General features: G+C 33.3%; 2 protein-coding genes and 1 non-coding gene across 3 annotated transcripts in view; 1 reads left to right on the plus strand and 2 right to left on the minus strand.

The window, feature by feature from the left end:
• The window catches only part of LOC109333588 (myosin-6-like), a 21,780-nt gene extending 8,539 nt beyond the window's left edge, over positions 1-13,241 (minus strand). The window contains exons 1-29 of the mRNA XM_019569096.1: positions 13,006-13,241; positions 11,646-11,774; positions 11,204-11,347; positions 10,916-11,061; positions 10,672-10,834; positions 10,514-10,572; positions 10,254-10,413; positions 9,403-9,552; positions 9,164-9,300; positions 8,940-9,086; positions 8,706-8,807; positions 8,259-8,316; positions 8,024-8,125; positions 7,871-7,908; positions 7,610-7,736; positions 7,309-7,479; positions 7,089-7,220; positions 6,891-7,000; positions 6,749-6,809; positions 5,155-5,332; positions 4,846-5,051; positions 4,561-4,680; positions 4,032-4,130; positions 3,536-3,727; positions 3,249-3,388; positions 3,004-3,118; positions 2,873-2,917; positions 2,706-2,786; positions 2,446-2,616 (exon numbers count right to left, since the gene is read on the minus strand). Of these exons, the coding sequence (XP_019424641.1) occupies positions 2,446-2,616; positions 2,706-2,786; positions 2,873-2,917; positions 3,004-3,118; positions 3,249-3,388; positions 3,536-3,727; positions 4,032-4,130; positions 4,561-4,680; positions 4,846-5,051; positions 5,155-5,332; positions 6,749-6,809; positions 6,891-7,000; positions 7,089-7,220; positions 7,309-7,479; positions 7,610-7,736; positions 7,871-7,908; positions 8,024-8,125; positions 8,259-8,316; positions 8,706-8,807; positions 8,940-9,086; positions 9,164-9,300; positions 9,403-9,552; positions 10,254-10,413; positions 10,514-10,572; positions 10,672-10,834; positions 10,916-11,061; positions 11,204-11,347; positions 11,646-11,774; positions 13,006-13,008 (3,486 nt within the window). The 5' untranslated portion in view covers positions 13,009-13,241. The remainder of the gene's footprint in view (positions 1-2,445; positions 2,617-2,705; positions 2,787-2,872; positions 2,918-3,003; positions 3,119-3,248; positions 3,389-3,535; positions 3,728-4,031; positions 4,131-4,560; positions 4,681-4,845; positions 5,052-5,154; positions 5,333-6,748; positions 6,810-6,890; positions 7,001-7,088; positions 7,221-7,308; positions 7,480-7,609; positions 7,737-7,870; positions 7,909-8,023; positions 8,126-8,258; positions 8,317-8,705; positions 8,808-8,939; positions 9,087-9,163; positions 9,301-9,402; positions 9,553-10,253; positions 10,414-10,513; positions 10,573-10,671; positions 10,835-10,915; positions 11,062-11,203; positions 11,348-11,645; positions 11,775-13,005) is intronic.
• On the plus strand, positions 18,258-18,329 carry TRNAD-GUC. The gene has a single exon. It is a non-coding gene; the product is annotated as a tRNA-Asp (tRNA).
• LOC109334622 (receptor-like serine/threonine-protein kinase ALE2) lies at positions 19,017-24,834 on the minus strand. Its single transcript, XM_019570497.1, has 8 exons — positions 24,516-24,834; positions 23,214-23,327; positions 23,030-23,128; positions 22,150-22,512; positions 21,803-22,063; positions 20,763-21,155; positions 20,425-20,665; positions 19,017-19,989 (listed from the first exon to the last, which is right to left on the minus strand). Exons 1-8 carry the CDS (start codon positions 24,574-24,576, stop codon positions 19,299-19,301), a joined length of 2,223 nt encoding a protein of 740 aa, XP_019426042.1. The 5' UTR covers positions 24,577-24,834; the 3' UTR covers positions 19,017-19,298.

Consider the following 27,051-nt stretch of genomic DNA (forward strand, 5'->3'; position numbering starts at 1 on the left):
GGATTGTAACTCATACAACTTTACCTCGGCTCGAAGCTCTTCCTTCAATCCATTCAGAAATATCCCCCTGGTGAACTCTGGATCGATGCTTCTCAAAGCCCCAACAAACTTCTCAAAATCCTCAACAAATTCCTCAACGGACCCAGTTTGTTTGAGGACTAATAACTGCTCAAATGGATTCTGGATCATCGACGGTTGAAATCTTCGAACCACTACAATCTTGAATCCTTCCCAATTTGGCCTCGGGTTGCATTTTTCCCACCAATGGTACCAACTCAATGCTTTTCCTTCGAGTGCCATAACTGTGGCCTGCATTTTCTCCCCCTCTGTAAGTTCCTTCAACTGGAAGTACCTTTCTAGTCGGTGAGTCCATCCATACGCGTCTTCACCGGAGAAAATTGGAATTTCCAATTTCCTCCATGTATCCCGCCTAAACTCTCCCCCACCATGTATGTCTTCTCGGAAGTCATTTCTGCCTCGGTTACCTCCTCGGAACTCATTCCCATCCTGAACCTCTGCCCGGAACTCCTCACCACCGCGGAGACCACCACGAAACTTCTTCCCATTCTCCCCCCCTGTATGGAACTCCTCACCGCCACGGTAACCACGACGAAATTCATTACCGTTCTGTCCCCCTGCACGGAACTCCTCACCACCACGGAGACCACCACGAAACTCATCCCCGTTCTGCCCCCCTGCACGGGAACCTTGTCCAGCGTGAACTCCTCCACGGAATTCATTTCCGTTGAAGACTCCCCCATGGAACTCCCCTTCTGTTCGAAGCTCCCCTTCTGTTCGAAGCTCCCTTCTGCGTCGAGCTCCATTGCCATGGGAGCTGTCATTTTCGTCGTGAATGTCTTCACGGAAATCACCTTCCCTGAACTCGTCTTCCCGAGGAACCTCTCTTCTCCGACGAACTCCAACACCACGGGAGTCGTCCCAATCACTGTAAATGTCCCCTCGCGCTTCTGCTCTTCCTCGACGAACTTCATTATCACGCGATTCTCTCGGGGTCGCGCATCTCGCCTTAATCCTTCACGGTTTATCCTCTGGTTGCTATCACGACGGATTTCGCCGTTCACGGAGCTCGCGGCGTCGCCACCGTGTTCTGCTTCGACACTGAAAACATATCGGTCCATTTTCGCGGTCATTTCTGCCATTTGTTCCTCATGCTTCTTCACCAACGATTCTGCCAATTCCAATCTCATTCTCATCTCTTCCTTTTCTTGTTCCCAATTCTCTCCGGAACGTGACATACTTCGAGTTTTCATGAATTTTCGGCAAAACAGCAGCAGTTTTCAGGGCACCGGAATCGGTGCTCTGATACCAGTGATAACACCGGCACAGAATTACAGAAAAGAAGAAAGAAATTTCACAATCAATTCGATTCCGAATACTAATACCTCGTTTATTGCTTGAAGAATGGAGAAGATTACAAGATGAACCCTAATTGATTCCCCGAATCAATTGCACGTCACAAGATTAATTCCCTGAATTAATCCCTCTCCTCTACTCAATTCTCAAAAGTTGATTACGATATCCCCTAACACCTATTTATACATTCTGCTCCCTAAACACCTAACACCTTTACTGCTTCAGCAGTTACACACTGTTTCAGCAACTAAAATGGCCACGTCACACTGCCACATGGCTGTCACGTAGCCTCCTATGATACACCCTAGTGATGGGTGGTCTCCCCCTTATCCTATCACTCCTTCAATCCAATTTTATTTCAAGAATCTCAGGCTCATAATCAATTTAAATTAACAAAAACAGGTAAAAAGTAAATGTTTAGCAAGTGTAATATCCATGTCATATTTACAAGTCACATTCTAAAAGCTTTTTTGGTCCTTTTTATAAGGCACTTTACATTTCTACATAGTATTTATTGTGTTTTTCTCTTATTTGTCCATTGTTCATTAAGGATAAATAATAAATTTGTGATATTTCCAAGAAGAGTTAAGAGAGTAAAACTGTAATGTTATACTGTTATAGTATAAAAGGGAGACCCATTGCACGAGACTCCCACCTTGTAGGGTTTGGGAGAGGGTAGACTATGTAGTCTTACTCACACAAGTGGATAGGTTGTTTCCAGGGTTTAAACCTGTGACTTTTTGGTCACTAAGCAACAACGTTACTATTGCGTCAAGACTCACTCGTGACTACTTAATCACTAAGCAATAATCTATACAGTTGTAATGTTGTTGTATCTATTTAAAAAATAAGAAAAGTAACTATCCTCTTTGGGCTATATAACATAGTTAAAGATGCCTAATAATAAGGACTAGAGGAGTATAGATTTAAATAGTCAAAATTCATCAGAGTAATTATATTAACATTCTCATACTTAAATGCTCTTATCCTATGTCTAAAATGTTCAACTAAGCTTTTTCCATTTTTATCATCTGCTATAAAGCATACTTCAGAATAAAGTAATAAAGTCACCTCAATTTCTGAACCAATCATCTGGATAAGGCGATCGAATACACTAGTTCTTTCAGCTTCAAATGATTTCCAGTGGAGAAGACATTTGTAAATGGTAAATGCAGCAATAGGCTTTCCATGATTGAAGCCAATATTTTTCCTTACACAGTTGATAAGTGAATCAACATTCTCCTACAGCGAAAAAAGAGTTAAAAATCAAGAACAGTAATGTGCATGAAAACTATCAAGAACTGGCAAAATTACACAAATTAAGCGCATACATGTTGTTGTTCAATGATAGATCTCCTCAATTTAGTATCAGATTCTCTACCTAACTGTTCCACAGGTGCAACATGTGTTTCCTGCAAAGATTCGCATTTTAGATTTCATTAAACATTCACTTGTTATAGAATAGCACATATGTAAAGAGTAGCAACAATATACTTACAATAAATTTCTGCTCTTCTTTCACATGGTGACCATTTTCCAACTTCTGCAGATAAAAATGTCAATATTCCAAAAGATGCGCATTTACATACAGAAAATAAGGACCTACATAATATCGCAAGTTTAGATTACCTCGGCTACAGGAGTTGGGAGGTGCTCTGCTATTGTTTTCACAGATGAGTTTAACTGTGATTGTTTCTGAAGGATATGGTATGCAGATTCAGTGTCTGAGAATTTCTCTTCAAGCCTATCAATATCAATAAATGCAGAAGGCAGTCATTGATGCTTACTGTTAAATCACTAGAGGCAAGTAATGGTTCAAATGATGTCAATTAAATATTTATCTGATACCAACAAAGCTTAGTCATGAAAAAAACCTTTGCATAGCAGTTTTCAATTGGATTACTTTCGACTCGGCTTCCAAAGCTTGTTTCAACCTTTCTTCGCCAATTTTGTTTGCCTCTTCATACTTTTTTTCAGTTTCATCAATTTTCTTTTCCATTGAACTCAACATGTTCTGTAACACACTCCAGGAAGGACTATATTAATTATATAAGAAATGACAACCTATCATATGCAAATTGCAATACTTTTCTAAGTGTATCAATATTAAAAAGACATTCTTTCAATACAGTGCAGATATCTATGCCCAAAACCACTTTACCTTGAGTTTTTCATTTTCGCTACTGAGCTTCTCCAACAAAGCATGATCAACAACTGGAATCTCCTGTATGACAGTCACTCTCTCTTCTGCTTTTTTCGTAGCCTCCCGCTCCTTCTCAAGAAGTATCTTAGTTTCTTCCAATGCAGACTGTAATCTTTTGTTTTCTAGTTTTCTTGCTTCTTCCATGTCAACCTATATTTAATTTGAGAGAGAAGATTATTTGAAGGAAAGATAGTAACAATGTGTAAATGCATACAATCACTTTCTTATATGTCAGAAAAAGCACAGACAAAAATCTCTTTTCATCAATTACACAAATCAAGTTTACTCCACTAAGTTGTTTCTAAAACAAGTACCACTAGAGATAATATAGCATATTACAGTATTATTCACGAACTATTTGGTATGCTCAATTCCTATTGCAGGAAATTGATAGTTTGCACAGTAAAATGATTTAGCAGTTAGCAGTAGAACTGGCAAAATCATAGTTATTTACCCTCAAACGTTTTTCTAGCTGCAACCTCAACATAAGGTCTTCAACTTGCTTTTCAAGCTTAGTTTTGGCAGCTTGAAGAACACCTGTCTCTCTTGCAGCCTGCAACAAAATTTAAAAAAAAAATCTCGATTACCAAATAACAAAAGCGAAAAGGTGAATAGATAGCAATCATAAGATATACTTTGAGTATGGTAATTTTGGTTCAGACTCAGAGTGCTACATTTTTTATGGGTGACCTTGGAGATGAACGGAACCTTAACACATTTCTCATGAGGAACTTCTATGTACCCAAAGACAGGATTTCCTTCAGATAATGGCACATAAGTAGTCAGAAGTTTTTTCCTGAATTAATTACTCGCTACTGAAATAACCGTAATCCACGAAGGGCTTTTGCTACTAATGCCAACACACCAAGTGATTTGTTGAATTGTAAATTCACTTTGCATTACTTCTATTGAGTCCTATTGGTAATATGTATAAACTTAACGTTTTACTTTAAACATGTTCCGGTGATGGATTCAAGTATTACCATCTTCAGCTTCCGCAATTCATGTCGTGCAAATTTTCCTCTCCATGCACATTGCATGATAATTGCTGCCTTCCTTAATCTTGTAAAATGAATTTGCGCCAGGTATTTTCGCCAGTGACTCTATGATAACAAAAATCATCAGAGTTGGAAGGAAAAACTATTTGAAAACAAAACAAAATTTAAAGTCAAGATCAGCAGCATTGATTTTTTATAGGATGCATGGACAATAAAGAAAGTAAAAATGTTTAAAATATCTCGTAATGATGGTTTCCGAATATTCTCTACCTGAATGACAATTGCTGCTCTAGTCTGCCTTCTAAAGCGTAGCTCACAGCGAGCAGCCATTCCTCGCATACTAGTCTGAATAGAGGAAGCAGAGGTATACAACTCTTTGTATGCCTTCCTAACAATATGCATGCGAAGATACGCCTGAATCATCAAACTAGAAGTCTCCTTCCGCGTTACCTCATAAACTTGCCGAGCAAGTTGTCCTGCAATCGGTATAATTGGGAACTCATGAGACCTCACAAATTTAAGTTTTCCCCCCAAAATCCAACCTGAGGGGTAATATTTCAAGAAAAAATGAGCAGGGACCTCTGCATGCAGCTTGAATCTGAATAGCGGACAAACGAACTGAGATAAAACTTCGCTGAGCCAAATAGGAACGGACTTTCCTCTGAATAATGCTTGCTGACTTTCCTAAGATCTCACTCCTATGGGTATCTAGTTCTGCCATTTGACCAGCTCGAAGAAAAACCTTTGTTTTACCAATCTGCCACAGTATACAGAACCAGTAAAATTAGTTACAGAACAAAATATAAGCCTTGTATGACCAATCTGCAATCACCTACTGTAACATTAAACATCATAGCAGCAAGTACAAATGGCATAATAATCAATTCATGTTTGTTAAGCACTTTACCGAGACATAAAATAGTGATCATTCCTAATGTAGGTAGTAAAATTATCCACAATCCACAATACAGAATCCATCCAAATCCAAGAAAATTAAATTCATCCAAATCCATTAATGACTTAAATGGATGAAATACAATAGTTATTAGTAATGGATAAATTTGAATCATCCATTATATGCAATAGATATCTGTTTATATATTTATTTGGATGGATATTTAATCCATTCAAACAACAAAAACTCAAAATGACATACTTTCCTTTTCGATTTCATTTAGTATTCAAGAAAATTAAATTCAAACAAATTCATCCATAATTTTCACTCTCACTTTTAATATTTTAGTAAATTGATATCAATTATTGGATATGTGGATGTAGTTAATATTAAAAGTTTAGTTAAGTACATTACATATATAAGTATGAGACAGTAGGTTTTAAATTCATCCATAAGTTTATTTTAAAAGTGTTTTTTTAAAAAGTGATTTTAAAAAACATTTTATTGAGATAGTAGGTTTTAAAATAATGATTTTCTTCAGTAGTATTTTTAGTTCTAATAAAAAAATTAAATGGATTGGATATCCATCCATCCAAAACAATGAAATGTAGTCATGGATGGATTGAAATTCATCCATAGTATGGATATGGATGGATTGGATAACTTAAAATATGGTTTAAATGGATTAATGGATGGTTATCCAATAACCATCCATTAACACCCAAATCCAAATCTGTCCATTTCCCACCCTTAATTCCTAAACCTAAACTATATTTTAAAAATTTGCTGCCACTAAATCACCTAGAAGCAATTACAAATTCCAAAATCATAAATGTCAAATCTCTATGATATGAATCAATGATGTGATAATAGTTATGCTATGTCGAATCCCAGAAGAGCAAGGGCAGCTGCATCACTGCCTGGATGTAGTGAAAAGTAAACAAGGGTTCGCAAATAAATTGGAACATTGAATATAGGCACTCTTACATGTAAACCAATGAAATATAAACACAGTTATCCCAAAGCCCATTGATTAAAATCTATTGCAAGAATAAGACTCCTATAGAATCCAAATTCTGATCACCTAGTAATAGTTACAAGGTGAATTTGGTGCAACAATAAGTTTGTTGCATAGCGATCATGAGGTCACGAGTTCAAATCCTAGAAACAGCCTATCCACTTGTAGGGATAAGGCTGCATACATCTACCCTCCCCATACCTCACTAAGTAGAAGCCTCATATATTGGGCCGCCCTTTTTATCACCTAGTAATAGTTACCTGATAGCCTTCAAGTCCAACATTCTCTAGAATCCTCTTGCAAGCAGCAACCGCATCAATACTAAAGCAATTAAAACATTAAATAAGTCAGCATTTTTAACAACTAGCATGCTTGATGAAAGAAGATGAACAACTTAGTTACCTTCCATTCAACACTTCAGGTGAAAGAAGGCCAAATCGATCCCGAAATTCGTGAAATGTTTTTCTGGTGGGATACCCAGCACAGCTTATCCGTATAGCCTCCATAACTCCCTGCAACCAGACATAAAGTCAGGGCAAATTTCAATTATAGCATGAAAATAAAGACCAAAACAGATAGAAATGTACTTAGCAGTCTTACCCCACAACGCAGTTGCAGTAAAACATTTTTGTTCTCAAAAATAGCTGGCTTAAGAAGGTTATTTGGTTTTACACAACGAATGTAGTGTGGCTCAGTGGCATTGAGAGTTTCAAGTAAAGTTTGCAATTGTTGCTGCAGGACAAATGAAGAAATTTCAAAACTACAAAGATTAAGCAAGAAAGACAAATCAACTGTTTTCCAGAAAACAATAAAAACCGACCTTAAATTGTGAACCTATTGAAGAGAACTTTGACTGTTTGGATGACGCCTTCGGTGAAGGGCGAAACAAACTTGATACAAAGGAGCATTTGGAAGCATAGAGAAGTTCTTGGTGTTCTGCAACAATGTAATCTTTGTTCTTGTCGAGGAATAAATCAGTTTGATAAGTGACCTATAATTGACACAGATTAGGTGACCATGATTTCCAGAGAAGAAATAAATTAGATCTAGCACTCTACAACTATATATGTATCTTATATTTATATCTCTGAACTACAAAAATTCCAACTATCTCAACTTACATCACCAGCATAATGGTCAATTGTGAAGCCACTACGTGAAAATTTTGGCTTGCTGAACCTTTTGTGGTTTTTGAAGGTCTGATACAGATTTTGTGCAAAAGTTTCAGGTGTTGATCTAGGAAACATACTGCATAACACAAACACATAAAGCTACCTGAGCATCGATAAAAATAGTTATATTAGAGCGCCGATCCCACCTAGCGGGATAAATACTTGGTTGTTGTTGTATATGTGTTGGCTGTTAGTATTAAGTATACTTACCAAGCTTCGTCAAGTAGAGCAATAATGCCACCGGGTTTCTGAAAATGGATGCAAGACGATTCATGAGTTAAAAGAAATCCAACGATACATATAATTTTTTCAAGAGGCGAAGCTAATCAAATGAAAGATGATCGTGAGATTAAAAATAAGGACCTTGTCAATGAGATCAAGAACATCTTGATTGTCGACAAACTCAATGTAACTCCAATCAATCTCCTCTTTTTTGTATTCTTCTTGCTCCATTTTGAAAACATGCTGCAGAAGAAGATACTTGAGTATTACAACAGCATATTTGAAATAAATATAAGTCACATTGATGTCTGTGTTCCAAATACACAAGCATGAAATGCCATCAATTGTAAAGAAAATAGTTGTTCCACAAACAAACCTGATTAAAATGTTGCTGAAGCTTTTCATTGGCCAAATTAATACAAAATTGCTCAAAACTGCAAAGTACACATAACAACCAGGTATAATATATGAAATAAACAATGCCACCTTTATAGAAGCTCAAACTACAGCTTATGTCTATTAGAGTAATCCTTACTCAAGTTGCCTGATAGTAATGAGTGATAAAAAATGTATGACATCTTGTCAGAACCTAGTTTATTAGGAAATCAAACTAATAAATGGGTTCGATATTTAAGCATTGTTCATCACAAATGATATCACCAATTCATTCTAGAATCTCAAAATATGATGACTAGTGGCAACACTGGTGCTGACATATTTGAGGCCCTGTGCAGGAAAAAATATGGGCTCTAAATTTATTAAAAACTTATTATAGACAGTTTTTTATGGCGATTGAGGAAATTTTGGCTACGGGTTCTCACACCTGTTAGTCTTGAAACTCTCAAAACCATAAATATCCAGCACTCCAATTAAGGACTTTGACTCAGGATCTTGACCAATGGAATTATTGATGTTATCAACCAACCTACAGAAGCATGACAAAAAATTACAGAAACGTATATTAATACTTAGGAAAACTGGCAAACATGCTAGTAATTCTAAGTTTCTAACAACGGTTGAAAAATCATATCTTCAAGTAATTTGCTCACAGGCTTACCAGTCAAATAACCGTGTGTACACAATCTTAGCCAAAGCATCTCGGCTGAGTGCAGCACTCTCTGGATCCAGCCATTTTGTAATTGCTTCATCGCGTGTAACAATTACACGTTTGCAAAGAGAATCTTCAAGTGCCTTTGCATCACACCTGAATAAAACCTATGAGCCAAGGTGGACAAGATATGAAATGCAAACCTCTAACTGATGCAAGTAGGCAATGCTTACATGAAAAGTTCAGCAGCAGTCTCTAGATGGAACCGAGACTTCTCATCTTTGGGCACAGATGAGTCCGTCTCCTTTCCTTTCGCAAATTCAATGTTGCCAAGATGCAAAATTGCAGCAACAACCCGAAATATTGCATCCTAAAGTGTGATGATAGGAGAAACGGAAAAACAAAGCATTAGAGAACGGATCGTATTTGAAGAAATTGATCATGAACTTAAAGAAAACTCCCTATAAAATACCTGCTCCTCGGAACTTATTCCAACAACATCCATTGCGCTCCTTGTGGCTCTATATTCTTTAGATTCATCAACCCCTTGCAACTCATAGCAATTTGATTGATTCAGATAATGAAATGTTCTTGGGTTTCCTAATTTGTACTTCTTCACTTCCTGTCATAAAATAAGATCCAGATAAATTAAAGTAAATAAAATCGGAAAAAGGGCACAAATTTCCTAACCAACTAGGCCAACTTGTATTGAAGCATGTTGCCTCCTGTAGTCCTGTCACCATTTAAAGTTAAAAGTAGTAAACCGAACATAGTGCAACTTCCAAATGCTACTATTATCGATCATTCTCACCAGATAAATAAATGCTCACAAAACAGGATAGCCATGTTACGACAAAACAAATATAAACCATAAAGATGTTTAATTAGGCAAAATCAAATCCTAACATGCTAAAGTTCCACCAGCCTATCTTCACCTCCACTAAAAGCAAGAACAAATATACATATCTAGAAGCTCTCAGCCTCCAAGCACTTAACAAAGGTCACACTTAAGGACTAACATGAGCATGCATTAGCCTAATTAAGGAAAAAGGAACCTCTTACAACAGAAGATATCTACCCTCCCCAAATATGGGAGCCTAATGTACTGGGCAACCCTTTTTTTCCTCGTGGTAAGTTATTCATATTGATGATTCAATCCAGAAACAAGTTAATGTATTATGTATGTTTGGGAAAGATTATTTCTGGTGAAATGATCACTTATTTTTAAAAGCTCTCTCACAGAACTTTTGATTACAGGCTTGCTTGAATAAAAAATAAGCTGATTCAAACATGATCTTAACATAAGGAAAACAATCACATTACTTCCGGAGGTGCAGCACAGAGCATGTAGAAACAGTGATAATTCCTTTCTGGATCTGACACCTGACAAACACGTGATCTTTCCAGCAGATAAGTTCTGATAGCAGCTCCAGAAATTCTTCCCCTCTCATCAAACTGAATCTCCACAAACTTACCAAAACGACTGCAGAAGTCATAGGTGAAAAAATATAACGAATAAGACAGTATGGCCAAATAATTTGTAGTCTAACTACTTAAGCAGAAAACCTACTACTATTTCCCACCTTGAATTATTGTTCCTAAGAGTCTTTGCATTTCCAAAGGCTTCGAGAACAGGGTTAGACTGCAAATCAAGGAATAAAGGACGAAAAAAGGTTAAGTGGATGTTATGGAAGACAAACAATCTTGCCAAACTAAATTTGTAAAGGACTTAGGCTCTTACCTCCAGAACTTTTTGCTCAACAGTTCTACCTTCATCCGCAGTAGCAGCTCTCCCTCCCATGTAAGCAAGATACCGCATAAGTAACTTAGTACATTCTGTTTTACCAGCCCCGCTTTCACCACTAACCAATACTGACTGGCTGATACCGTCATTTATCATAAGCCTGACTCCACAACAATTTTTATTTGTCAAAATCTTATAAACTAATAGCATGCTAGATTCACTGAATAGATATGTAAAGTACCTATATGCTGCATCTGCAACAGCAAATGGATGTGGACTTAACTCACCAAAAGTTGATCCTTTATATTGTGCCATCATATGGCTATCATATAAATGAGGAAGATTCATAAAAGGGTTGACAGCGATTAATATATTCCCAGTATAAGTCTGGAAGCGAAAAACTGGTATTAGCACATGTCAAGAAAGTATGAAACCGTGAAGATATTAACAAACACAGAATTAAATATGTCAAGGGTAACATTCTACCCATACAACAGAGAGAATATTTTTTAGCGTCTGCGATACGTACATAAATTTCATTGATATCATATCTTGATCTCAGATTATCTAGGACTCCGGGTTCGTGCAGGTATGCAAGCCTTGTCATATCATCCACTCCACTTGGTGGGAGTTCAGTATCTTTATGATAAACATTGGAAGCTTTAAAAACAACCTGAAAATTTGAAGATAAAAGAAGAGGAGCCAAAATTCTCAAATTATAAAACATCAGAAAGTTCCAAATTTTTAGATAACTTAAAATCCACATTATGCTATCCTTCAAGCATTCCCCGTAGTCAATCATGTTTATTTAAATCAATCAGATTAGAGCTGGTAAAATCAAAAACAATAAAATGACATAAGACTTTCATTGAATACAGTTTTCCACAGAACTCTATATGTATCTATGTATCCATGAGATCGAATATATAACTTGGGATTAAATTTTAGCAGATATTAAAAAGCATACTCACCGTCTTCCCGGAAGTACAAAGGACTTTGATTTCGTCATTATTAACCTCCAAGACCTTACCATCTATCCAAGCTACATCAGAGTCCTCCACCCAAATATGGGACCCAACTATAAGATTAGGAGCAGCAGCCTACAATGCAGAGAGGATCACAACTTAACTATACTGTTTACTAACAAAATCATTGCTCTCTAATGAAATTTATGTACAATCAAGCACCTAGAGTGAAACTAATAAACAGTGGGAAATTTAAATCCCACACAATCAATGAAAATATAACTCTAGAAATGCACACTAGAAAAAACAATAAAACATAGACAGTGATAACTTATAAGCATGGGAAAGGACATAAATTTGTCCTCCTTACCTACACCAGCATGCAATTTTACCATTTAAATATGTTACTTTGAAATTAAGCACCAACATTGTCAAATAGTAAGGTTTGGCCTCTTTGATTAACTTTATCAGAGAAAAAATGCAATGCTCAATTATAATTTGTAACCAAATCCCAATGAGAAAGGGTTTTTATAGATAAAAAAAGGTTACCTAGTGCATAATACTCTCACTTAGTGAAGTCTGGAAGGTTAGATTACACAACCTTACTTTTAAAAACTGAGAATCTATTTCCAGAATCTGAACTTTAGACCACATGATTATTTAAATCAATCAGTGATGCATTTGCAATGGGAGTCATAAGTTGGTCTGTTGGTGAAGAGGGTGGTCGTAAGGAATTGAGTGCAGGAGGTTGAGGGTGGAGTCTCACTCACAACAAAATACTAACATACACTAACAACTAACATATTAACAGACTCCGACCCAGGTGATTCCTGTTTCTCCAAAGAATATGTTTAAGCTGAAAAACACTATTCACTATAGAATTGGAAGAAACCAATCAAATACCCATTAATCATTATTAGATTAACATTTTGAAAAGACAACAAAAACCTTAACACAATTATTTTGAAGCTATCTTAAAATTTTATTTGGTTGTGTCCAATATGCACGTGCCAGTGTAAATTTTATTGAGCAATTGAACTCTTACACTGTCTCTTGGCAACAAGAAAAGGGTACATCCATAAAATGTATAATAAACACTTCAATCTGAAGTAGATAAGAAAATTCATAGCAATCACTTTTGACATAAAAGAAAGATATATTTCTTCTCTGTATCCAATAATAACATATCAGTTCAGTAACAATGGAAAACAACAACCTCATTTTTATCAAAAACACAACAAACAACAACCTCATACAAATTCAATACAATGGAAATTAATTTCAATCAAAAGTGAATAATGGAAGACTTTGAATTCACTCAACCAAGACCAAAAAGCAAAAACAAAGATGAATGAGGAATGAATACCATTTTCTGAGAGATATCAGATCAAAAACTCAGCTTTCTCCAATGGCTACTCCAAGACTCAAAAATGAGAGATTTTGACACTTACCCTCCACACTTTGTGAGAACTCAAAATGATGAAAAACTAAAAGGGTTATACCATATATGTGAGAAATGAAAAATATGGTGAATGAAAGAATGAGAGCTCCAAAAGCGTTCAACAATAAGTTTAGAGTGTTGTCTTCTTTATGCTTTCTCGTTGTTTTGTTTCTATGCTAACTTCATTCATAGAAGACATGTATAAGAACGTAACATCCATATAATAATGATTTATATATATTCAGTAAAACAAAGAAATAAGAGTGTAAGGTTATTAATATATTTAGTACGTATATACTGAAATTGTGTACCTTATTATCAAATTATTTATTATTAATTTATTATTTATTATTGACTTTCAAATAAAATTAATATAAATTAATAGTTGATGATATGATGACAAGGTAAAAAATTTATACAATAAATATATAGATTTTAAATATCATTATTAATACATACATTTTTTTTTTATGGGCGTTACTATACTCTATTTTTTGTTCTCTTAACATAACAGGTGAGATTTTTGTATTCTTACACTTAAATTTATATATATTTAGTACATTTTCTCTTACTTAATAAGTGATACTTGATTAAAGTGAAAAAAGAATCTTCTACTATTCTGTGAATAGATAATTATCTGTGAAAAATGGTAAGAAGTAAGAACAGATAGAATGGTAATTATTTAATATTTGAGGTACCTTTGTTTTGCCAAGGTAATAAAAAATAATGCATTTCCTTTTCCTGAAAAACCATTACAATTCAGAAAACAAAAAGAATATACTTTTTATAAATAAAATCTTACTATTAATTTAATCTTAATATGAATAAATTTAATATTAATATTTTATATTATTAAATATATTATTAAGCTTTTTTATTATAAAATAAAAATAGAAGTTCCAGTCTATGTGGGCTTAATTACAAAGTTGTCTTCTAGTATAAACTTCAGTTTAATTTTAAGATGCTTTTTATATTCGTCATACGTTTTTACCTTAGAACTCATATTATTTGTGACATTAAGCTTATTAGCCTATATCATGATGTAGAGAAAAACTTGGATGAAGACACTATAACAAGTCATATTTACACTCTGTTTGGTTCAGAAAAGAAAAAGAAAGGAAAGAAGGAAAGAAAGTTTAAGGAAGGAAAAAAAGTAAAAATTGGTGTGAAAATTAGTTGTTTGGTTTAAAAGAAAAAAGGAAGGAAAGAAAGTGATAATCTTATTTGGTTGTCCAAAAGGTGAAAGGAAAAGAAAATGTATATTTGTGAAATTACATAAATACCCCATATAAAAAATGTCACATTTAAAATGTTATTATTGTTACTACTTTGTTTTTAACATGTACAAAAACGTATGAGGTGTATACATTATTTGACCAAACTAACTCCAAGAAATATAAATATCAAACAAACATTTTTATAAACAAATCATTATGTAGAAAAAGATCTAAATGTACTGATTTGTGTATGACGTGGGTAATAAAAATATGATTAAAGAAAAAACATTTCAAATAATTAGAGGTTGCATGAATTAGAACAATTAATAAATGAAATATTTGTTTGGTTTAGAATTAGAAAAGTAAAAGAGTGAATTAGATTATGAAAATTATATTTGTCTTTGTTGTTATACTAATAAACTTGTTTGACTAGAAAGTGAATTTGATGAGAGAAAAAATAAATAAATAAAAATGAGTTTAAGGAGAGAATAAGAGAAAAGTGATAGTTTAGAGATAAAATAAGGGTATTGTGGTCATTTCAACAAAAATCTTCTTTTCCATGAGTTTTCCTCTCTCATTTGGGAAGAAAATATTTTAGCATGGACCCACATATTTTTCTTTCTCTCCTCTTTTCCCTTGTCAACCCAACAAGAGAAATGTCATTTATTCCTCCCTTTTTTCTTCTATCCCTTTTCATTACTCCTATTTTCTCTAGAACCAAACATAACCTTAGAAACAAATGTATTTATGTTTATCGGTGCTATTATTTATGATTAAATTTTAATGTGTGTCTCCACATACATACATCTTCATGCAAATCTTTCTTCATAATCTATCACATTCAAATGCTGATTATTGGTCCCAATTTTCTCCCTCGTCCATCGGGAAAGAAACTACAAAAATAATTAGGGTTGTAAGTTGAATTAGAATTCAATTTGAAAAGAATTTATTCAGCTTGAAACTCAACTCGAGTTTGATATGAGTTATTTTTTAGCTCAAATTTATATTGGTTAAAGTTTACGAACTGTCTAGCTCAGCTCGAATTGGTTCATTTGAACAACTCAAATAATTAATTCATTTTAAAAAATATCGCACAAAATGATATATAAATATAACTTTATTTATATATATAATAACAATAAATTTAAAAATAATGAGTGGGTCATCGTATAATAACAATAAACATAAAAAAGTTAATTTTTTTAATATAATATATATATATATATATATTGAGTCAACTTACGAACTTAATGAGTTGAACTTTATACAACTCAAGTTCAATTCATTTAGTTTATAAACAAAGTTTGTCGAGATAAATAATGAGTTGAGTTTGAAAAAAAATATATAACCTTATGAGTCATGAATTTGTATAGTGGGGTAAAATTTAGGAAATGTCTACAAATATACCCTTGAGTTTTAATTAGTGTAAAATTTACTCCTTGAACTTTAAAAATGTGCAAAATCGTACCAAATTTGTTTCAATGCAAATTGATCCAGATGTTAAAAAAAAATTGATCTAAAGGATTTGGGTTTTTTCTTTTAAATAAAGGATAAACCCCATTTGTACGGTCACCAAAAATATTGACTAGGTTAATTCAATTTATTATCAAGTTTTTTCACTCATGTTAGATTTGAAAATTTTATCTTGATGCACTTAGTCTCTCTAACATCATTCATTCAATCTATGAACTCATTTTTCAAAAAAATTGTTCAGCATAATGATCATAATTATGTGAAATGTTTGATTTAGAATAAGTGAATATACATTCTTATCACACAAAAATATATTTATTATACACCTATGTGAAATTATTTTTTCACTTAAGTTTATGAGAAACTTCCAAATTTCTAAATCTAGTTTATGTACTTTTAAGGTTATATTGCAACAAGGTAAAATGTTTTATATATATTATAAATTCGAAGTGTGGTTTAGTGTGTAATCTCCAAAGATACAGTGATAATGTAAAATTTATGATAGGAATGATCCAAATATAGGGTATAATCCTAATATGCAAAGTGATACACACTCATTGATACAAATGTAGGGTATGATATATGTCATATTGATAGAGATATAAAGTGTAACACGAGCATTGATATAAATATAAGGTGTGATACAAGTATTGAAATAGATAGAAAGTATGTTACAAAACATTGGTGATAATTTTTATGCATAACTATAGACAAATGAACATATATTTGATTTCCTTTTACTTAAAGATTAGACAAATCAATGTATCTAGATAATTTAATATTATTATATATTATCTATTTGAAATAAATTTTCAGAACTTAAAAGATTTGCATATTACATATATTCCAAACTACAAAACAATTATTACCTTTTTAATTCAATTGAATTGCGTCTGGTCCATCTTAATCATCTATTTCATATTCTGAATTTGACAAGTCCATTTAAGAAAGTTAGGTTGAGAATTGTGGTAGGGTTAATTGAGAGGTGTACAAAATTGTCTACATGGCATAAAAGGGAAGTAGTTTTTCAACCAGGACATATCCTTAAGGAAACATAATTTGACTTAGAAATTAATAAAGAACCAATTATGAACAAATAAAACTATATTAAAACATAAACATATGGGCAAAAGTCAATATTATTAATAAGAAACTAGTTTTTTTATTTATACTTTTTTTACAATATTTAGTTCTGTACTTTAAATGACTTATTTCTTCTAAATAATAATATATGTATAAAAAAACATGTAGTTTTATGTCAATATAATTTTCAATTTTTTCCCATTTTCGTGCACCTTTTGACGGCATGGGATGACAAAAAAAATTGGCCCGTTGGTACTCGTGAAAATATCCGTAATGGGTATCTACAATAATAGCTTATAAGTGAAAATGAGTTTTATAATATCCGTCTAGTGGATATCCGAATATTTATAAATTATTTTTAATTAAATTTTTACATATATCATAGTTTTTATTATTATTTTAAGATTATATATATTTTTATATATTTCATAATAAATTTTATTGATTTAACTATAATCATAAAATTATCATAATAAATATTTTATTATTCATATAATAATTAAATTTATATATCGATTATTATTAAGTATTTAAATATATAACTAAAATTAAAAAGTCGTTAAATATCCACAATTTCATTTGCATCATTGTTTAACCCGATTGAGTATGATGAATCACTGAAGGCATTTATTACATTCAATTTTATAGAATCTATCCCATGAATTTCTTTATAACCATTTTAATTGAAGAATTGTTGGAATATATTATTCATATATGGAAGTAGTTAAAGTTAATTACAAAGTAGAGCTGCTACATCTTTATGGTAATTGTTCTATTTCAGAGTAACTTATTGGATATTTCACCAACTTCCATTATTTCCAATTCCTAATATACAGTCTTCATTCCTCCTCCTTAATTCCCTATTAGTAGTCCTATTATTTTATAGAGAAAAAATGTATGAACTAGAAGTAAAAGTTTTTTACCTTGATAATCTCTTATTTATATTTAATCCTCATTAACTCTAAATAATACAAATAAATGATATATTGAATATATATAATTTAAATAATAAATGTTTCCCCCGACTTTTATGTCATATAATATAGTATTTCCTTGCCCTCCCAAGTTTATAATTGAGTATCATAAATTTATAACAATGCGCTTCTAACCTTTTATTGGAGGCTAAAACCTTTCTTAAGCTTTAAAATTTCAAATGCAACTATGTATTCATTTGACATCTAATTATTTGTTCCCAAGAGTATTGTTGTGAATGTTTCATATCAAAGAGCTTCACAAGTGAATGTTTGCTTTTGTATGAGTACTTGATTTGTGTAATTGTTGTCTTCACAACCAGTTTCTTATCTGTGCCACCATTTTTTGTTTTGCCAACTGGTTTTTTATCTCTACTACTTTTTAAATATTATAGTGTATAGATAAAATTATGTTAACATGGTAATCATTCAAGTCGTTGTAGTATAGTGGTAAGTATTCCCGCCTGTCACGCGGGTGACCCGGGTTCGATCCCCGGCAGCGGCGTTATATAAGTTTTTTCATTCCTCTTTCAAATACCAATCATGTGATACTGATACACTTAGTTTAGTACAAAAAAACTCCATAATCTCCACCGTTTGTAGTTTTAGTAAGATCTAACGGCTTCTATTTCTTCATTTGAAAAGCCACATGGCCCCATGTGATGGCTGTTTTGTTTATGGTAATTATGATTTCCTATTGTTCTTATCAATTTACAATGATTTTTCTTTTCCATATTAACCAATTTTCACTTTTTCGTATTAACAAATATGTTCATTAATAAAAGAGATAATAAATATAAATAAATGTTTAATTTTATTATTATAAAAAATAAAGGACATATACTAAAATCTCACAAATTTTTAATTAATGCACTGTAACTTAAAAAAAATGAATGGAATGGTAGCTGGCAGCTTACCACACTGGGCAATAGTATTCTAAGAGTCCATTCTTAAGAAACAAAAAAATGAGATAATACTTTAAAATCATCTAAGAAATCTATTTCATACATCCGAACATTCTTCTTCCTTCCCCTCCAAAATACAAGTTCCGGAATATCTTTTAACACATTGTCCCAGGAAGTCCTGAATTAGAGGGGGCAAGATCACCACCTCTAACAATAATTAACACTTGCAAAGACTTCAAATCATCTAAAAATCTATAGTCTTAAGTTAATAGGGTTAATCTCAATTATTCTAACAAGGTATAAGATACATTCTAGTTAATAGACATGGAATGGAGCAACAAGATACAATGAAAAGACATATACAATATTGTTCAAGATACATTCTCTCCCTCCTATAATGAATACATATTTCAAAATTAGTCAAAAGTCCTGTTATCTCTTCAACCTTATCATAAATATGAGACTCCTAAACTAAATCAGCCACTCAACCAATAGTTCAAATCCCTTTGGGACTGTACATCTGATTTGAAAAACACTAGCAAAGAAAACCTCAAATCCAGTTATTCTGGTCACCATTCACGCCTAGCCGAGAATTCCCCATGTTCACTCCTGCTTCCTGTAAATCTATATAGGGATAGTTTGCTTCTGTTTGTTCTTAAGGGACCTGACATATTCCCATGCCGAATTGGTACAGATATATCTTCAACCAAGCTTGAAGTTGAAAACTGTCTGTTTTCCATTTGAAGTGGACCAGAACTATATTCCATTGTGATGAAAGATGTTTCGCCATAAGTTAATCTTGGAGTTAACCCTCCATCATTCCACCAACTGCTATCAGAAGGGGCGAGATTGCCGCCTCGATAATCAGACTCATGAGCAGATGAGTCCTTCAGGCTAAAACAATCTCCATAAGTGTCATGATCTGTGTCATTGTATATCAACTTAATAGCCTGCACGACTTCACCCATAAAGGGTCTGTGAGTGACCTCTGGGTGAACGCACATTGAAGCGATGGAAGCGAACTTCGCCATGTCATCAAAGTTGTAAGTTCCGGACAAAGATGGATCCACTAGCTGTTCTAAACCTTCTCTACTCGTCAACAGTGGTCGTGCCCAAGTGACGAGATTCTCCTGTCCCTCGGGTTGAGACATGTCCACTGGTTTTCTGCCTGTGAGAAGTTCTAGCAGCACAACACCAAAGCTATATACGTCGCTTTTAACAAGTAAATGGCCTGTCATTGCATATTCTGGAGCAACATACCTGCAAAATTTAAGAGACATAAAAGGCATCAGACTAAAGGCCGGGAATTTACATTGAAAGAGAAACATTTTGCAACCACACATTTTTATTAAACATGGGAGTTAAAAGCAGAATGTAGTCATAAAAAGAACTCAAATTTGGTAAATTATTCAGTTGAGACTTGAGATAATCTGAATAACTTCCATGATGAATCACGAAAGTTAACATGCAGGGTGCACAAGATTTGTATTTAGCTAGCTATAAGAACCTTTCATGATTAACTAACATAATATTTATGTTATGAAGTTATATTATCTTTATCCTAAACTTCAAAAAAGTATATCTTGAAATTTATTGAATAACTTTATAATAATGGCATTCAATAAGGTTTAAGAAATTACTCAATCAAAATGATGTAGACAAACTGACAAAGTCTGTTTCATGTCTTACACTCACCCAAAAGTTCCCATCACCCGTGTAGAAATATGATGACTTCCTTCAGTTGCTTCTCTAGCCAAGCCAAAATCAGAAACCTTGGGGGTAAAGTCAATTTCTAATAACACATTGCTAGCCTTAAAGTCACGGTGAATCACGCGAGGATTAGAATCCTCGTGAAGATAGGCCAGTCCTCTTGCAGCACCAAGGGCAATTTTCATCCGTGCTTCCCAATCTAGTGGCTCATCTTTCTTGTCAACGCCTGTAGGATCATTAACAAGCATTTAAATAATTGCATTCAACAAAGCAATAGAAATTGAACATAGGCTTCATGCTTTGGGCTAACAAAAACATGTTACCATGCAGATGGGACTCAACACTTCCATTGTGAACAAGCTCATACACCAAGCAACGCCTGCGACCATCAATGCATATACCAATCAGTTTCACTAGATTACGGTGATGCAAACGGCTTAGCATCTCAACTTCTGCAATAAATTCACGGTCACCATTCTGATTATTATCCCTTGTTAGCATCTTAACTGCAACTTCAGTCCCATCTTCCAGTGTCCCACTGTACACACGTCCAAAACCTCCTTCTCCTAATACCCTCTTTGAATTAAACCTATCTGTTGCTTTCTCAAGCTCAGAAAGCGAAAATGTTTTAGCAGAGAGAATGGATGTAGGCATTGTGGACATAAGGGACACTGATGTCGAGCTTGTAATACTGCTAGATAACATAGACCCCAGGCCTGCATTACAAGCATCAATCCATTTACATTTACTTCAACTACAATAAATTGACAGAATGAAGATCACCAAAAAAGTATGAAAATTATTACAAATTATACAAGGATATAAGTTCCATAATTTCACCTCATAAACACACAAAAAGTGGAATTTGTAAGCATAAAATGAAAATGCTGTAACTAATATATGTGAGTTGCAGGTAACACTCAATAATCACAGAAGGTGGAGGACATCTCATTAATCTTATTGCTCCTGTACATGACAATAATAGTGTCTATTTGAAGGGAACAAATTTATTTGCATTTGCCATATAAAAAATCAAGCACAAAAAAGTACACCTATAAATCAAGGAAACCTAAATTAAGTATAGCACAAAATAAAAATTTGATACATTAGAAAAACCTTCAAAGTCAACAAATCAATACAGTGCGAATATGTGAAGTATAAAACATCTTCAAACTTCAACTCTCCGAGAAATACAGCTTAACTAAACAAATATAGTCGCCTCCACAAGACAAGAAAAGCACAGTAAACTAAAAGAAAGAAATTACAAAAGGAGGCAACTGCCAAGTTGAATAAAATTTCTGCCAGTTTCATTTAAGCACACCATATAATTATAAAAAATATCAAAAGAAGTATAAAATGATACCAGATCTCTTGTTTATAGATGAAGTGAATGTAGGACCAACAGCACTTGATGGTTTCCCGACCTTCCTCCATTTCAAAATTACGAAACATGCTCCAACCAAAACCAGCAAGAGTACAAAGGACGATAAGGCAATGATGATTATGGTTCTAAGATTCATTTTCTGGTTTTTGGTATCAAAGTTGGCACTGAGTGGCAGACCACCAGGACTTTCACTGGGATCACTCCCATCATAATTTCCATATGGTGGTGATGGTGGAAATCCTGATACAAGCAGCTTCAGTTCAAAGAGTAACATGATACAGGACACCAGAAAAGTAAAACGCTATTAGGAGAAACAACACAACTACCTTGATATGTAAGGTACACAATGGTATAATCACCAAAAATGCTCCTATTCAGAGGAACTTTCTTGTGCCAAAACCTCTCAGATGTCAGAGCTGCAGTGGTATCATCAAATTTCTCTCCCAGTGGAACCAAGTAAATATCAACATTAGTTCTTCCCTGGTTTTGACTGTCAGCACTAGCACCCATTATCTTTACCTGACTTTGCTCTAAATATGTGCCTAATGCAACTTCAATCTCTAACTCATTCATTACTGGAAAAACAGCATAGAGAGCTATATCCAGTGAAAGTCTGACTCTCATGGGAAATACACATCCACAAGGAGAACCATAGGGAGTTGATGTGAGTGGTTCCGTACAGACACAAGCTGCATAAGATTTCATTATAAATGAGTGTATGTTTTGAGACATTAACCGGGTGGGACAAAAAATGTTAGGATCAGAAATCCATTTAATCAGTAACGAAAGGCTTCAATTTATTTCACAGAAATTATTGAGTTTGCCTTGAAAATGAATATTTAGGTCTATTGTATTAATTAAACCCATTACATTATGCCATAACATTGAGAAGTAGGATATAGATTATAGTTTTAACATAGTAAATGATTCTGTTATTGACATTATTTCTATTTATATCAACTTACCATGCTTAACAACAAACGTTCTAAATGACAAATTAAGAAGGAGTGGAATCATAAAATTCTGATTACTAGGTTACATACAAGAATCAAGTCATGACTCCTTTGATCAACTTACTTGACCAAATCTAGATTAAGAGAAACACATGGAAAAAGTTCTAACTACATAAGTTTTTGAGAATATTATAACTATTCCAGATACAAAGAGGAAATATGAAGGGGTGGGTGTCTAAATTCCAAAAATTACCCTGGTCTTTTGAAGGGGGTGGAGCCACTGTATTAGGTGTCATGCTATGATGGTGACCGCGATGGCGATAATGTCTTGGTCTTGGAGTCAAGCTAGGACCTAAAATAAGAGAAGAGAAGATTCACCCTTAGGCTCAAAGCTAAGATAAGTTGAACAGCAAGTTAAGAAATATATGATAATATACCTTGATAAGATGGAGCTGGTGCTGGTGCGGGAGATGGTCTAGAAGAAGGTTTAACTAGCCATGTTTTAGCTTGTTCTGATGAAATGAATGATACACTCAGAGAAAACGACTTCACTGCATACAAAGAACCAACTATATCATATATAACAGCATGGTATATATCTGTAGAGAACACCTCAAAAGTAATCTCTTAAAAATAAAATACCAAATCATAATCTTTCTCATCATTTGCAAAGAGTTTCCCATATGTTTAAAGCATGTTTGTGAATTTTCTAGCTAAATGGATGCCTAACATTATGGTTTTAAGTTACGGTTACATTTGTTTACTGCAATATCAGGAAAATGCAACCAATGCAGTAGCCATTAGAGTCACAAGGTGGTTGCAGAGACCATCAAAACAACAAATAGGTTGCATAAGGCAATTTAAAACCTTGCTCAACATGATAGGTCTTGAATTGTGGACACAGTTGCAGTAACAGTTACTTTGTGTTTTTCGCAATAGGATATAAAAGGGCAGTGAATGCACCAGGCTCCCACCCAGTGGGTCTGGAGATAGTCATTGTACGCAGCCTTGCCCTTGAAAGCGAAAGGACTATTTCCAAAATTTGAACACAGGGCATCAGCAACCTTACCAGTTACCATTGCATTGATGCTCACACTTTAATTGGAGTAACCATAGGAAAATGGGGCTGCAATCACAGACGCAATACGATAGCGAAAGACTAACAAAACCAAAACATTGCAATGGCAATTGTGGTTGTTGAACAGGTGATGTGTCTTGAACAATCGGGGAAAGAGTGTATATGTTTTACAGAAAATTTAGCTGGTTGAGGTTTAATTAAGCACTAATTTTCTTTTATCTTATCATGTCTATAAAAAGGACAACCCAGTGCACAAGGCTCCCACATCGGGAAGTTAGATGTATGCAATCTTACTCGGCAAGTAGAGAGTTGGTTTCCAAAATTTGATGTTAGTCATTAAGATACAAGCTTACCATTGTGTCCAGAGTCACCCTCTATCTTATAATTTGTAGCGATTTAAAAATTGCATTTTGGGAGTAATTAAGGAAACCCCATAAAAGAGTGAAAAAGATTTACCAATTCCAACTAGACCTACCTACCATACACGAAGTAGGTGTAGCAAATATAGAAACTGCATTATGAGAATAAATTAAGAAAAAAAACAATAAAAGCGTGTAAGGGGTTTTCGAATTCAAACTAGTACTACTACAATAAGAAACAGTGAATGGAGGAATGAACATAGTTAGAAGGAGGAAAAGGGAGATAGGGGTGAAATAATAACCTGGTGAAGAGAAAAGAAAGTTGAAAAGGGCAACGAAGAAGAAGAAAAGTGAAGTCTGCATTTTGTGTACCCAAAAAGGAATTGAATGGTAAGGGAGAGGGGTGAAACTCCGGCAACGTAACCGGTGGCGGTGGTGGTGGGAGCATGAAACGAAACCCTAGAAGGAGCGGTGGAAATGAAGATCCAGATATGAAGTAAGGTTAAGGGATTGTTCTATTTCCATATTGAATATGAGAGAGAAAGAGTCTCTGTAGAAGAGTGGAAGTTGAGAGACTTAAATGGTCTTATTGGGTGGGTGGAGTTTAGAGAGTGAAGACTCATGCATCTCAGTGCATTGCAAAATTCAATATCATTCAATTACAAACAATGTATTAATCTAATGACATAATTAACTATGAATAGATTACGTGGTACCATTGTTATAAAATTCACTCTAGATCACTTTCTTTTTTCTAATCCTGCTTCGGTGGGCCTATGTCTCTCTTCACTTTAACACTTCTTTTCAATTTTTTTATTTATAATAATATGTTCATAATTAATGTCATATTTTATTCTTTTTTAATATATGTTTTTATTATTTTTCTTTCAACCCACATTATTCTAATGTTAATATTGAAAAGGAATTGATAGGTGATGGGTTGTACTTCTTTAATAAGGCTCGGCATATTTAACAGGTGTGAAAAACTTTTTTTAAAGAAAAACAAAAGTAGATTTAATAATGGTTAGAACATCCAGGGTAGTTGTTCTTCATAGAATAAGAATATTTTCAATATGTTCTTCATTGTGTCAAGCTTATTTTATATTTTATTTTTAATTCTTTTGTGAGAACAATTCTTGATTGTTCTTAACTAAGGATAATGAGGTAGATATTATGAAACCCAAATAAGAATAAAAATGATGTTTGTAAGAAAAAAATATAGGTTGTTCCTTATTTCATGGAGACTTGTAAATAAATTATAAAACAATATATGTGATCCAAATAAGAATGAATATTTTATTTACTTTTGTAGATGCTATTACACCTTGTGTTTTTTTGTACTACCAATAGTATCCCTCATCTTTTCGGTTAAGGAACTAATCCATTTTTTGGTTCGTGACTGTCCCTCCCAACAAATATTGCTCCCAAAAATCAAACTATCGACCTTGAAAATCTAATTGGGTCTTACATCATTAGATCAACGTCTTGTTGGTTATGGAATGAGCCATTGTTTTGAAGGAAAAGAGTGAAAAACTACATATAAATAAAATGTCAACAAAAAAAATATAAAGTAATAGTTCTATAAGCCTTGCTATAAATTCTTTCCTTTATCCCACCTTTCTATAAGGTGAGACTTATAAACACTTTATTTATGCACACATCAATAGTATTGTTTATTTTGTTTTTCATTTGAAGTGGTGATATTGTTATCTATTAGCATCCAATAGATTAAGCTATTATAAAATGAGTTTGTATCTAAAATAAAAAAAATGTAAACGTATTTACTTTATGCATACAAAGCTATATAAATAACATAGGCCTCTCACTTTAGAGCTCCTCAGTTCCTACTCCCACTTCTTAACTTCAAAACAAGATTTTCTTTTATTGTAATTTGCACAGTCTATTTTATATTTTAAATGATTTTAATTTAATAAAAGGGGATTAGGTAAGATTAAGAATTGTTGTTTTAATATGAGTAGTACTAATGTGGATAACTTCCTCCAATTCATAATCAAAAGAATGAGTAGCAATCTTCATTGTCTTTATCAAACTATTTGACAATTAATTAATGTTTGTGTAAGCCTTTCTAGGCCATTTTTTCTTCCTTTTTGATTTGGTCAGGAATATCTTATTGGCTAATAAACGTTTTTTTGTCGGTACACAATATCTTTTAACCCACAAAGCTTTCACTGAATAAAAAATGGAAATGAATGTATACTTTTTATTGAAAAATATACAAAGAACAATCAACAAAAGGTTTACTTCAACCTGCTTGATAATAGGAAACAATGAGTTTTCTTTTAGTAGAATGGAAGAATTAAAAAAAAAAAAAGCTAAAGCATAATGAATAGATCCATATGTAAGATGGATATGGCTCCCACATGCAGAGTATTCCAAAATGTAACTGAATTCTAAGAGCTTAAGTTATGTTTAGGCATATAACTAGCAGTGTACCCGTGTACTTGCACGGGTCATTTCTTTGTTTATGCATAATGCAAATATAATACACATATATTTTATAATATCAATAAATCATGTATTGAAACATTATATTTCCCATTCATATAGGTGCAATATTAACATTGATTTTTGAGTGTATATGTAGAATATTAACAATTATAAATGCGTTTGTATAAGCATTTATTTGTTGAAAGTGTGATTATAGAAAATATTTGATTCTTAAATAACTCAATAAATAAAATTCAAATTGTATTGGATAATATCTCACCTCTATATTCTCTATATAAAATTATAAATATAAGGAGTTATTTTTGCATCATACTTTTTGTGATTACGTTTATAAGTATCATATAAAGTCATAAAGATTTTTTAGCATAT

The sequence above is a fragment of the Lupinus angustifolius genome, chromosome LG19, assembly GCF_001865875.1.
Source record: "Lupinus angustifolius cultivar Tanjil chromosome LG19, LupAngTanjil_v1.0, whole genome shotgun sequence".
Lineage (NCBI taxonomy): Eukaryota > Viridiplantae > Streptophyta > Magnoliopsida > Fabales > Fabaceae > Lupinus > Lupinus angustifolius.

Bases quoted from the DNA above. Each gene is read 5' to 3' on its own strand.
- LOC109334622 (XM_019570497.1), bottom strand. From the start codon at position 24,576: ATGCAGACTTCACTTTTCTTCTTCTTCGTTGCCCTTTTCAACTTTCTT. The intron at 22,513-23,029 runs GTAATTTTTGGA...AATCTTATGCAG, and splicing joins ACCCCCTTCAAAAGACCAGG to CTTGTGTCTGTACGGAACCA. The intron at 19,990-20,424 runs GTGAGTGTAAGA...TAAATTTTGCAG, and splicing joins CGGGTGATGGGAACTTTTGG to GTATGTTGCTCCAGAATATG.